Source organism: Nesoenas mayeri (genome assembly GCF_963082525.1).
Source record: "Nesoenas mayeri genome assembly, chromosome: 2".
NCBI lineage: Eukaryota > Metazoa > Chordata > Aves > Columbiformes > Columbidae > Nesoenas > Nesoenas mayeri.
In genome coordinates, this window is record NC_137543.1 from 5,999,271 (window position 1) to 6,011,763 (window position 12,493).

General features: G+C 40.4%; 1 protein-coding gene across 1 annotated transcript in view; it reads left to right on the forward strand.

Moving 5' to 3' along the window:
* TRAPPC9 (trafficking protein particle complex subunit 9) overlaps window positions 1-12,493 on the forward strand; it is a gene marked incomplete at both ends in the record, with an annotated part of 507,143 nt that overhangs the window by 12,251 nt on the left and 482,399 nt on the right. The window contains 4 exons of the mRNA XM_080339501.1: window positions 723-851; window positions 4,569-4,595; window positions 5,968-6,089; window positions 7,939-8,064. Of these exons, the coding sequence (XP_080195627.1) occupies window positions 723-851; window positions 4,569-4,595; window positions 5,968-6,089; window positions 7,939-8,064 (404 nt within the window). The remainder of the gene's footprint in view (window positions 1-722; window positions 852-4,568; window positions 4,596-5,967; window positions 6,090-7,938; window positions 8,065-12,493) is intronic.

Below are 12,493 nucleotides of genomic sequence, written 5' to 3' on the forward strand. Positions count from 1 at the left end.
ACGCCAGCTGTCTAAATCTTATAGATTTGGCTGTAAGCATGCTATGGGAGACCCTGTCTGAAGGTCTTGTGAAAGTCAGAATACACAACATCCACCGCTGTTCCTTTGTCCACTGAGCTCATCATCCCATCACAGGAGGCGGTAAGGTTGCCAAAGATTGATTAACCCTGGATAAAACAATGTTTGTTGTTCCCAGTCACCCTCTTGTCCTTCATGTGCTTGGAAATGGCTTCCAGAAAGATTTTTTTTACAGCCTTGCCAGGGAATTGAGGTTGACCTGCCTGTAGGCCCCTGATACTTCCCTCTAGTGACCGGACAAAGCAAAACGTCACAAGAAACCTTCCCCAGTTGGCATGATCTGTTGAGGGACTGAGTGAGTGGCCTCACATTGGCCAGCTCTCTTGTCATCCGTCGATGCTGGTTTTGTAGATTTGTGTCCAGTTGGATTAAGTGCTTTGTACGCTTGTTTTCCTCTGCTGTGCCTGGTGCACACTCCTACAGACTCTGCTTGTAGTTCTGGGGACCTGTGAGGTCTGAGCGTAAGCCTGACCAGTTAAAGCAGAGATAGAAGGATATTGAGTATCTCAGGCTTTTCCATGACGTATGTCACCAGGTCTCCAATTTGAGGCGGACTTTGTGTTTGTGTAAGTAGACTTTACTCCATGATACTTCACTTGCAAGCATCTCTCCTAATCTCTTGTCTTTTTTCCTTTACTTTCCAGCTGCCCTTGAGGGGTTATGCTCAGCGTCAGTCATCTATCATTATCCTGGTGGTACTGGAGGTAAAGTTGGATCTCGCCGGGCACAAGGGGGTTCTCTTTCTGCTGAGGCGGGCAACAGGCACAGACCAGGTAAGGACAGGATTTGCTTTTTATTCCATTTACCACCACTGAACACCTGAAAATTTCCTCCATGCTCCCTAGCTCTGATATTATACCCACGGCAGGATAAACTGGAGGGAGGCGGGTGAGGGGAAGGAGCTGTATTTCTTCTTAATATTTTTACATGAGCGACATTGCTGCTTTTGTATTAATGTCGACATGTGTGCTTGGCATTGAGTTGCAAAGCTTTTGATCTCTTTGTCTGATAGTTAATAGTGTCTATTTTAGTTTGAATTTTGTTGGAGGAGATGCAGACAGTTTTCATAAAGTACATGTGTGGCAGAGCTGCACGTGTTAAGAATAAGTTAGGTACATTTATTCAGAGGTCTATTGCTATTCTAAAGTCAACTTTTAATAAATAGATTCGGATAACTAAGTTCCAATAAACTGACATTGAAGATTTAGTATACTTCTTCTGAACTCTCAGATTGCTTATTAGTTAAAACAGTGATTGTATTGACATCAGTATGGTAAACGTTCTTTGAGAAATGGCCTACTTAAAGTATTTGAGGAATTACTAGGAGACTAACAGAGAGGAAAAAAAATAGGAAGTATTAATAAGTCTGTGTTTCACCTGCATGCAGAATATTGCATACTGTTTCAGTTTCCCACCTCAAAAGGTTGTTCATGTTCCTATCCTCGTTTTTCTACTGGAAGGAGGTTGCAACAAAGGTGATCTTGGCATGATTTCTATACAAAGGATAACTGAACAGCCTAGAACTCCAACATTCTGCAAAAGAGATGACTGAGGAGAAATAGGAGAGAGCTCTAGAATATGTTGAACGTTGTGGGAGAGAGTGGGTGAGGATCAGTGCTGCTTTTGACACAACTAGAGGACATCAAGCAGATGGAAGAGCAAATGGAAGGATTTATTCTTTATTGTCTTTGGTTCATCCCCTGCACATCTTATAAGAAATCTTGTGCAATCCCAAAATGTTCTTTCCCTGCATCCTACAGTGAGTCCCATGCTCAAATGAACTGGTTGTGATGGGTTTCGCCCCAGACAGCTCTGTTAGGTTATCGGGGTTCAGCTGCCTGTCACTGCTCCTCTCTGCTCCTTTATGTTTGTAGGATAAATGCTTAATCTCAGACCTAAGCACTTGCCACATGGTTTTAAGGCCCCTGAAAATTTCTGTGGCTTCCAGGAGCGGCTGACTAGTGTCCTGAAAGAAAAATACGTTGATTATTATTAGCTAGACGGGCCTTTTGTCTAACCCAGCACAGCTGTTTTTATGTATATAACCAGGTTCTTAAGTAGTGCTGAAGCAAACACAAGCTGGGTTTAAGTTCTGGTGTAAGTACACTTGTGTGTAATGGGGTGAAAATGAATTCCTTCATCCAAAAAAAAAGCAACCCCTCATCTTTATTCATCTGTAAATCACAATCCAATAAACACTTGCTTTATATTATCTTTAGTACAAAATGTGTATGTTGACACCAGATAATTGCAATAGTAAAGATATCTTATTTTGGGACAGAATACTGATTTTTTCATATAATGCCTAGTTGTTATAATCTGTGCATTTGGTTCTATGGCTGATAAGTGTATTTTGTGTTGGCTGTTACAGTATAATTCACACATTTTTTGTCCACTTTTCAATGAATATTTAGGAGTAGATGTTGCAATCTGTTGGTAATGGGTACTCCTTGTTACTAAAGAAGGTAACAAACAAGCCACAACTATCAGAATAATTGAATAAAATACATTTTTGGTGTATTATTCCTGCTCTTCTCTGTAAGTTGTCTTGTAATTCAAAGTCCTGTTTGCAAACTTGTTAGCATTATTATATTTTAAAAATGTTTTAGTTTCATGTGACAAGATTTTTCAAAGCACTTTTGTGTGAAGAAAACCCAGTTAGAGGGTTTTTTTTGTCATCCTTTCCAGATGAAAATGTTACTTGATGGTCCATTAGATATTGTTCCCGAACTAGTTATGTTCTCTTAATGTTTTGAGATCTGAACTGTCTAGACAAACAGCTATTGTTGTGATGTCTTTTTCTTGCAAGCTTTTCTGAAAGCTGCTTTTCAATACCTTTTTATTTGACTCTGCAATGTCTTTCATTGGAAATCTTTACAAACTGCACCTTTGTTTATAATCCGCTTTGCTATAATTAATTTTGCGAGGACAGTATTTAATCTGGGGAGCAAATTCCAGTGTGTCATCTCTTTCTGTAGCATAAGTCTAGAAATAAAAGGGGTTTCCAAATTATGCACAAATGAAGAAATGCTACGCTTGGAGCTGACATTTGATTTGTACCCACTTTTGAAGCATATAGATGTCATAACTACCTTTATTGCTCCCCGATGTGGCTGGAATTGTGCCTCTTCTTGTGCCTGCACTTCAGCCTTGCCAGGACGGGCTTTCTTGGTACTGACTTTGTGCCCTGATCAAGCGAAACACCTTTCTCTTGAATGTCTTGCGACTTCCACCATTTGGCATTTTTAGGGGATAGCACAGGACCTGGCTGCTCAAAACATCTTGTGGTATCTGCTTTATATAGAAACATTAGTGGAAAGAGAAGCATTCATATCTCTCTATATAGTGTAGAGAGCACAAGCTTAAGAGGGCAGCGTTAAAGGGTTTTTTGAGTACACATGGTGTGAACTGTGGGGTTGTCCTGTGCAGGGACAGGAGTTGGACTCGATGATCCTCGTGGGTCCTTTCCACCTCAGGACATTCTACAAGTCTATGATTCGTTTTCGCAACCTTCAGCATAAAAGCAGATTTAGTGTAGTTCTTGTTGGCCAGGAACTTGGCTGTGATCTGTTGGCTCCATGACCTCTGTGTTGAATAAGCTGAGCTTAGATTGCTTGATGTTTAGCTTACCACCTGCTTTGGGTTTCTCTATTTTATTTTGCTTGTTTGACATGCTAAACTTTTAATTCTGTTGCCTGACCTGCCTCTTTCCCCAAGCAGACTTAGGACAACTGAGTGAAGTGTTGGAGTATCTTTCTGATCTCGCTCTAAATCTCTGCTTTACTAGTCTGGAGTCAGAGTGAATCAACTGAAGGGAGGTCTCGTCTTGCTCATAAAGCAGGTTTTTTTTTGACGGATTAACCCTTGATCATCACAATTTTATTACCATGTTTAATCGAAGTTTAGGGCAACAAGGTTACGTATCTGATAATCCAACTGTGTAGGATTCTTGGTGACTGTTTTATGTGAATAGTCTGGCTTGTTGGGTTGATATGACTCAATTATTCAGAAAATTTAATGGAGTGAAACTAATGACAATTGAAAGGGATACAGTTACTTGAAAATGTTATTCTAGAGTATCGTGTAGATTAAATGAGCTCCCACAAGGATATTTAAGTACTGTAGGACCTGATATTAAAATAGAATAAATCAATTGGGATGGAAACCCATGAGCTAAAACAAAAATAAAGAAAAAGAAGAAAAAGGCTATGGCTTTAAATTATACACTCCAAATTCTCCAGTTCTTCTTGATGTGTCCTAGAATAAATTGCAAGTTTATGGGATTTTTACATTTATTTTTTCGCAAAATGAGATTTAACTTATGGTGACTACTTGAATTAGAATTGGTAGTCCTTCAAAATAGCAGTGATGATCCTAATATAGCTTATAACTTTGATCAAGCCTGATGTTAGTTATGAAACATTGTAAGAGCTTATTTTGTTGGCTGTATTTAAGGCTGAAAACAAAATCATTTTTGTTCCTCCTTTTAGGGGCACAAGAAGTTCTCATTGATCCAGGTACAATATTTTCATGCATGTTTCCAAAGTCTTTTCTTTTATTACTTGCATATGTTTTACATTTGTATAGATAGTTACTGCCATGGGCCAAAACTGGTTCTGATTTCTGATGCTTCAGTTTTTGGCGATAAATTCTGTGGAAGCAAAGAGACTGAAGGGTGACTGGCACAAAACAAATGATGTAGTTCCATGATTGTGTCCCTGTAAATTCGAATCAAGATCGTTTCTTCCCCTGAATAACGAGGATTGTACATTCTTTTAACTGATGAACTCAAATTATCACACACAAGCCTTATAGTGTCGTGGTGATCTTGCCATTGTCACTAACAAAAATTTGGCACTAAACTTCCATAAAAACCCTAAGAGGTTAATTTACAGATGTGCTTTAAGGCTGATAAACATATTAAAAAGTTGCTTTGAGCATGTAGAATATTTGTGAATATATAGAGGGAGTAGAAAATATCTTTCCCAGTAGTTTTTAACTGTCTATTGAGAGTTGGGTCCAGCTCCGAAACCCAAAGATTTCTTTGCCATCTTAGTAGAGAAACCTCTTGAAGAAGTGAATTAGCGTATAATGCTACAGATTAAAGGTACAGAGCCTTGCCAAAACTTTCATAAATGTTTTCAATCTTATTATGCTAACTCTGCAATTAAAATAAAATTCTAGAAAGAACGTTTTCCTGCTCTTTGTAATACCTCAGGTTTCCTTGGCTTCTATTTCAGATTCTTATCCTTTCTGTATGTAAAGACTCTTTCTGTCTCTCACCTTCTTTCTTGTATAAGAAAAGCAATTTCTTACTGTTTTGTCTGAGCCTCATCTGATTTTCTATTTTTAAATATGGAAGGTTCCGATTTGGTGCCCTTTGTTATAATGTAACACTTTATTTTTTGTGATTAGATATCAGGAAGGGAAGTATTTGTTTTAAATGATTGGAGGAGAAGGTCACTGTTCCAATAATTAGTTTATTAAAAATTTGCACAGGTTTTTCTTAGGTGTGCTTTAGAAATATAATTTTTGAGTAGAACAAGTAATAATTCAGAGGTTAAAACTGCGTATTTGAACGTGGCCATAATCTGATTTTAACACTTTTTTACTCATAGTCTAATTATTCAGATAAGTATAAAAGATTACAGATATATCTGTTTTTTACTAAGTGAAAGATTATTCCCTGTTGGCTGGTTTATGATTGAATCCATTTTTCATTTGTACTCTTTTAAATAGCGTAGCAAAACACAACTAGTATTTCCTAGGTAGGGCGAGTATTCTTTGCGTATACTCTGCTCAAACCTACAACGCGTGCGTGTTTTCTTCTTAGCTATTTAGTATTTGCTCAACGACCTTCTGCTCATTTCATCCCCTGTTCTGTTCCAGGTGCGCTGACTTCGAACGGTATCAACGCGGACACCAGCGCCGAGATAGGACGTGCCAAGAATTGCCTGAGTCCCGAAGACATCATAGACAAATATAAAGAAGCCATTTCTTACTACGGCAAGGTAACCCTGCTTATTTTTTAAAAATAATGGTTAATTTGATTAATTGTCTTATATTTTTCAAGCACGCCAAGTAGAAGCGTTAGGTATTTGAACGTTTGTTAATTATTACGTTCGTTTATGGTCCTTAACACATACATTATCAACTCCAGTGGTGCTTCTATGCATTTTTAAGCTGAATAGTTATTTACTGGACCTACTGGAATGGTCTCTGGGGATTTCAGGAGTTTATGAAGGTGTTGCTGGTGCTGGATACTCCGTGCATAAGGTATTAAGGTAGCTTGATGTTTGCATTCATAATATGAAGAGAAAAAAAGTGATTTCATGCTATAACAATAGTGGCTCAGTATCCACATGAACATTAAAGACAAGTTCAAAAAGTGATTAAAGCTTAAATAACTACGCTGCACCAAAATTAATTTCAGATATCTTGTTTGATATGGGAAGTATCTTTAGACTCATCTATGTAAATACAATGTGGCATTTCCATGTCTGTGGTGAAGGGAGACTGTCCAAATGAAACAAGATAGGTTGTGTGCATGAGTTAATTTATGATCAGAAGCAATGAAATGTGATGGTTTCAGGGATAGTTTCAGACCCATTTGGATCCATCACTATAAAGATGATTCTCGAGGGTGCATTCAGCTTTTCATGTTACCGTAAGGGCAAGTTGCTCATCTAGAAAGAGTGTGATTTCTTTAGAAGTATAGATATTTAGGGTACGATATTTATGTTTTGATTATAATAATGTACATTATGCTCTTAGCAAGTAATCACTGCAGCTTCTTTTGCAAATAATGGAGAGCTTTGTCTTGGGATGATCTATAAGTGTTCAAGAGCAGCATAGTTGGTTTTGTCTGTTTAAGACCTACAGACAGACTAACTCTGAGCTCTGATGCTGAGGAACCAGCACTTTCTATGTATTTTATCACTTTTGTACAAATCTTCTAAAATGAATTCAATCTCCAGTGGTTTTTTTGCTGATATAAACGCACAAGAAAGGAATATGTAGCTCTTGCATTTCATTCTGAGCTTTATTTCTCCCATTAGATTTCAAACATGATAAATACCTCAGGAGCAGACGGGCCAACTCAAATATCCAATATTGGCGGAAATAATTATTAATAGATCAGATTGCTTGACTAGAAAATCGCCTTGGTTTGTTGTCCAAGCTCAAACAGATCGATGCACATCTAGATTGTCTCTTGTCTTTAAGACAGCTAAATAACTGAAACAGAAAATGTATTGGAAATGGATACTAAAAAACTCAGAAGGGCTTGTAATTCACTTGTCATCAGTGATACTGTTTTAACTGAAAAGAAAATGGATGCAGTAAAACTAAAGCTCTGTTGTTACAGCTTCCTGTGCTACATAGTGCATTTTATAGTAAATAGAAAAGGCAAAATTAATCCTTCATTTATTGCAACAGAAGAGTTTTAGGTGCTGCTGAACTACTGTAAAACTGACCTTTTTGCTTCCATACCTATTACACTGTGAGGGTAGAATTGATTTCTTTGTTGCAGATTCACCACCCACACTCAGCATATATGAGGTTATCCAAAATCTTACTAATATTCCCAACTTTTCTTCATGTCTGAACTCTCAGATTGAAGCTGTACTGTGAGAAAAGTGAGACAAGAGGCTGAAAACTGTGGTTTTATGTAATAAAATTGTAGACGACACCTTAATTTTCACTTGGGCATATGTTGATAATTTAACAGTATAGTCCATAGCGTTAAGGAATTGCTGGGTTTGGAAGATGTGACAGCTAATTTATGTGTTGAGCAGAAATACTTATCAAATCTACCTGGTGCAATACTTCAATATTATCTTAATTTTCTCCATTCTCAAGTACAAGAACGCTGGCGTGATTGAACTGGAAGCCTGCGTGAAGGCCGTGAGAGTCCTTGCGATACAGAAAAGGAGCATGGAAGCCTCTGAGTTTCTTCAAAATGCCGTTTACATCAACCTACGTCAGGTTGGTGCGGGAAGTCCGGTTATTTTCCTCTTCTTCTTTGAGAGATTATATTGAAGTGTGGAAGGTATTTAGATTCAGGAGACTCCAGTTTATTTTTTGCGTCCCTACCTTCCTTCTCACTAGGAATCGACTTCTGAGGATTTTTGCATCTGTGAGCCTGGTTTAAAAAGTGTTCAGAATTTGTCTAAAAGTGTCATGACTTAGTTTGAGATTAAAGTCTCTATTGGCTGTTCTCCCTCGTGAAGAGAAAAAATCCCATTGTTGTTCTGTTGTGATATTGGGCAAGGGGAGAAATGGCTGCTTGGGACAGATCTGCAATGGATTTGCTTTCCTTGTTTTGATCTCGTTTGGTGAAACAGTGAGCAAATTAGGAATGGCCTATTGAAAAGTGAGTGTAAGGGTTTGACTAGTGTTGTTAGTCACAGAATCACAGACTGGTTGGGGTTGGAAGGGACCTCTGGAGATCATCCAGTCCAACCCACCTGCTAAAGCAGGTTCACCAGAGCAGATCACACATGATGTGTCCAGGTGGGTTTGAATGTCTCCAGAAAAGGAGACTCCACAACCTCTCTGGGCAGCCTGGGCCAGGCTCTGGCACCTCAAAGGAAAGAAGTTTCTCCTCATATTCAGACGGAACCTCCTGTGCTTCAGTCTGTGCCCGTTGCCCCTCATCCTGTCATTGGGCACCACTGAACAGAGTCTGGTCCATCCTCTTGACACCCACCCTGGAGATATTTATAAACCTTAATGAGGTTCACTTCTCAGCTTCTCTTCTCCAGGCTGAACAGCCCCAGCTCTCTGTCTCTCTTAAGAAAGATGCTCTAGACCCCTCATCATCTTTGTAGCCCACTGCCCAGTCATTCCTAGTCCTTCTTAAACTGGGGAGCCCAGAACTCCAGGTGTGGCCTCACCAGGGCAGAGCAGAGGGGGAGGAACAACCTCCCTCGACCTGCTGCTCACACTCCTCCTAATGCACCCCAGGTACCGTTGGCCTCTTCGCTACGAGGGCACATTGTTGGCTCATGGTCAGCCCGTTGTCCACCAGAACTCGAGGTCTTTCTCTGCAGAGCTGCTTTCCAGCAGCTCCACCCCAACCTGTACTGGTGCCTGGGGTTGTTCCTCCCCAGTTACAGGACCCTACACTTGCCCTTGTTGAACTTCATCAGGTTCTTCTCTGCCCAGTCCAGCCTGCCCAGGTCTCACTGGATATCAGCACAGCCCCTGGTGTGTCAGCCCTTCCTCCCACTTTGGTGTCATCAGCAAACTGGCTGAGGCTGCACTCGCTCTCTCAATCCAGGTCACTGATGAACAGCTTGAACAGGACTGGACCTGGTCCTGACCCCTGGGGAGCCCCACGAACTACAGGTTTCCAACCAGACTCTGCACTGTTGAGGTTTTTTTGATGTGGTTTGAAGACTTTGTTAGCCCAAATCAGAAAGGAACGTGGAGGAGAAAATCAATATTAGGACCAGTGAGAAAAATGCTCAGAACTACCCCAGAGACTGAGACTAAGCCACTGTTGCTGATTGAGTGTCACTTGGTGTCACTGGTTACTGAGACACTGCTGTGGTTGAAAGAATTCATAAAAAGCTGTTAGTTTTCTTACTGTTTTTCCATTTTTGCTTGTTACGTCTTGGTAAGACCAGCAGTTCAAGTCCACACCATTGAGCTTATTAAGCCCTGATGGGGACAACAAATTTATGAGGGAGCTAAAATACTTCCTTTCATTTGCAGAGAAACTTTTCGATGGAGTCAATTTTCTAAACGGACATAAATGAGAAATTAATTAATCAATGAGCTTTTATGAAAATAATCGATTTTGTTGCGGAGAACCTTAACTGCTGTAATTGTTCCACTGTAGTTGAGTGGGTCCTGATGAAAATAATCTCGTGAGGAAGCGTTGGTTTGGTCACCTGCTGTGTTGGAGAGACCCAACGGAGGGTGTTCTGGAGGCCCTGCTGCTTTTGTTCCTCACTGGTTGATCCATTTCTCTTTGCTTTGTTTTTCCTCTAAAGGAACTTTGAATTTGATTTATGCCATCAGTGACCCTGGAAATAAATACTCATGCATGGAACTCACTGAGGGTAACTGTCATTTGCACAACATGGGAGATCAAACTAGGTGGGGATGTGTTCTGGAAAGAAAGATACGTTAAACTGGATATTAAGAAGGGTGATCAATTTTCTTCTCAAGTCATATTGGTATTCACTGATTTAAAAGAAATTAAAACTTTTATTAGTAGTTTGAGATGGGTCTTTTCCACTGACTTCTGCTGTACCTTGTATACCTAATGATCACTCTTTCATTTCCTGATGTCAGCTATATTTGATATTATCATTATGCCGCTGTAGAAGTTCAATGTATAGTTGCTTTAAAAAGAAAACCAACCCAAATCAACACCTTGACAATAGGGATTATTTGGGCTTTGAGGCCCACTGCTGAGCTGAGAACCATTCTGTACCTTTATTAACTTCAATCAAGGACAACATTTATCCAGCTTGTAACTACACATCTACTATTGTGTCATTTTCTTGAGCAGAAGTGTTTCTAGAAAGCATTATTATGAGAAATAAGAGTAAGATAATCTCTCCAGATGAGAGTTATAATTTGGACTAACTCAAAGAAGTCGTCATCCTGTGACAGGTTAGAGAAACAAAGTGTGGGACGGTGTTTTTCTTTCGCAGGTTGATAGGACAGCAGCACAACTGATATTCAACAGGAGAAAAAACACCTCGCAGGAGAAAGTGTATGACTGACAAATAGAAGAACTGGGTGTTTTTCATATATTCAATCTCCTACCCAGTCTGATAACACTATGTAATTGGTGTTTTCTGGTTATTAGAGCCGCAGGGTAACACGACTTATCTTTGCATTCAATTGTGAGGAATAAATTGTCACATCTAATTACAAGTGAGATTACAGAATTTTGATATAGTAAGAAATAATTAAAAAAACCCAAACTACCTTCTTTAAAGCCAATCTTAAAACAAACCTGTGGAAAAAACTGACTCAGTTGCTTAGAAAGTGAACTGCAGCCTTTACAGGTGCAATTGCAAACTTGGTTTGTTATAGCAGTTAAATGAAAATTAACCAGTTGGAAAAGATGCTGTGCTTGAGGTGGTGGCTATTTCGCAGCCGCTTTATAGGCTTTTATAAATTTTTGAGGCCAGGGAAGCTGATTTTGCTGTATTTGTGGTGCTGAAAAAACAGTTTCCTGCAACTGCAGAAAATATTTGAGTAACTTTGTGGGCAATCATTAAGCAACATGTGAGGTAACAGTGTTAAAAACCTACTCAGATGTGCCTCTCTGATAGTTGTTCCAATTATTACTGAGCACTTAGTGTACCTAAATATCATGACCAGCTCTCATCTTAAAAATTCACACATAGATATGTGAACACTGACAGTATTATGTATTTGAGGAACACGTTTTGATAGTGTTTGGTGGGAGTTTTTTTAAGCTTTTCTAACTTCATAGAATCATTTTGGTTGGAAGAGACCCTCAGGATCATCGAGTCCAACCATAACCTGACTCTGGCACTAAACCATGTCCCTAAGAACCACGTCTATGCATCTTTTAAGCCCCTCCAGGGATGGTGACTCCACCACTGCCCTGGGGAGCCTGTTCCAATGCTCGACAACCCTTTCCAGGAAGAAATGTTTCCTAATATCCAATCTAAACCTCCCCAGGTGCAACTTGAGGCCATTTCTTCTCATCCTGTCACTTGTTCCTTTGGAGAAGAGACCAACCCCCTCCATGCTCCAAGCTCCTTTCAGGCAGTTCAGAGATCAGAAGGTCTCCCCTCAGCTCCTGTTCTCCAGCTGAACCCCCCAGGTCCCTCAGCCGCTCCCATCACACTTGTGCTCTAGACCCCTCATGAGCTTTGTCGCCTCCTCTGCACTCTCTTTAGTATTTCAATGTCCTTCTTATGGTGAGGGGCCCAAAACTGACCCCAGGGTTCGAGGTTTGGCCTCCCTAGTGCCCAGGACAGGCGAGTGGTTGCTGCCTTGGTCCTGCTGGCCACACTATTCCTGACACAAGCCAGGATGCTGGTGGCCTCTTGACCACCTGGGCACACTCTGGCTCATGTTCAGCTGCTGTGACCAACACCCCCAGGTCCTTTTCCCCCAGGCACTTTCCAGCCGCTCTTCCCCGAGCCTGTAGCGCTGCCTGGGGTTGTTGTGACCCAAGTGCAGGACCCGGCACTTGGCCTTGTTGAACCTCAGACAATTGGCCTCAGCCCATTGATCCAGCTGGTCCAGATGCCTCTGTATGGCCGTCCTGCCCTCCAGCAGATCAACACTCCCACCCACCTTGGTGTCATCTTAAAACGTACTGAGGGTGCACTCCATCCTCTCATCCACATCATTGATAAGGAGATTAAACAGAACTGGCCCCGTAGTGAGCTGTGGGGATACTACTGCCATA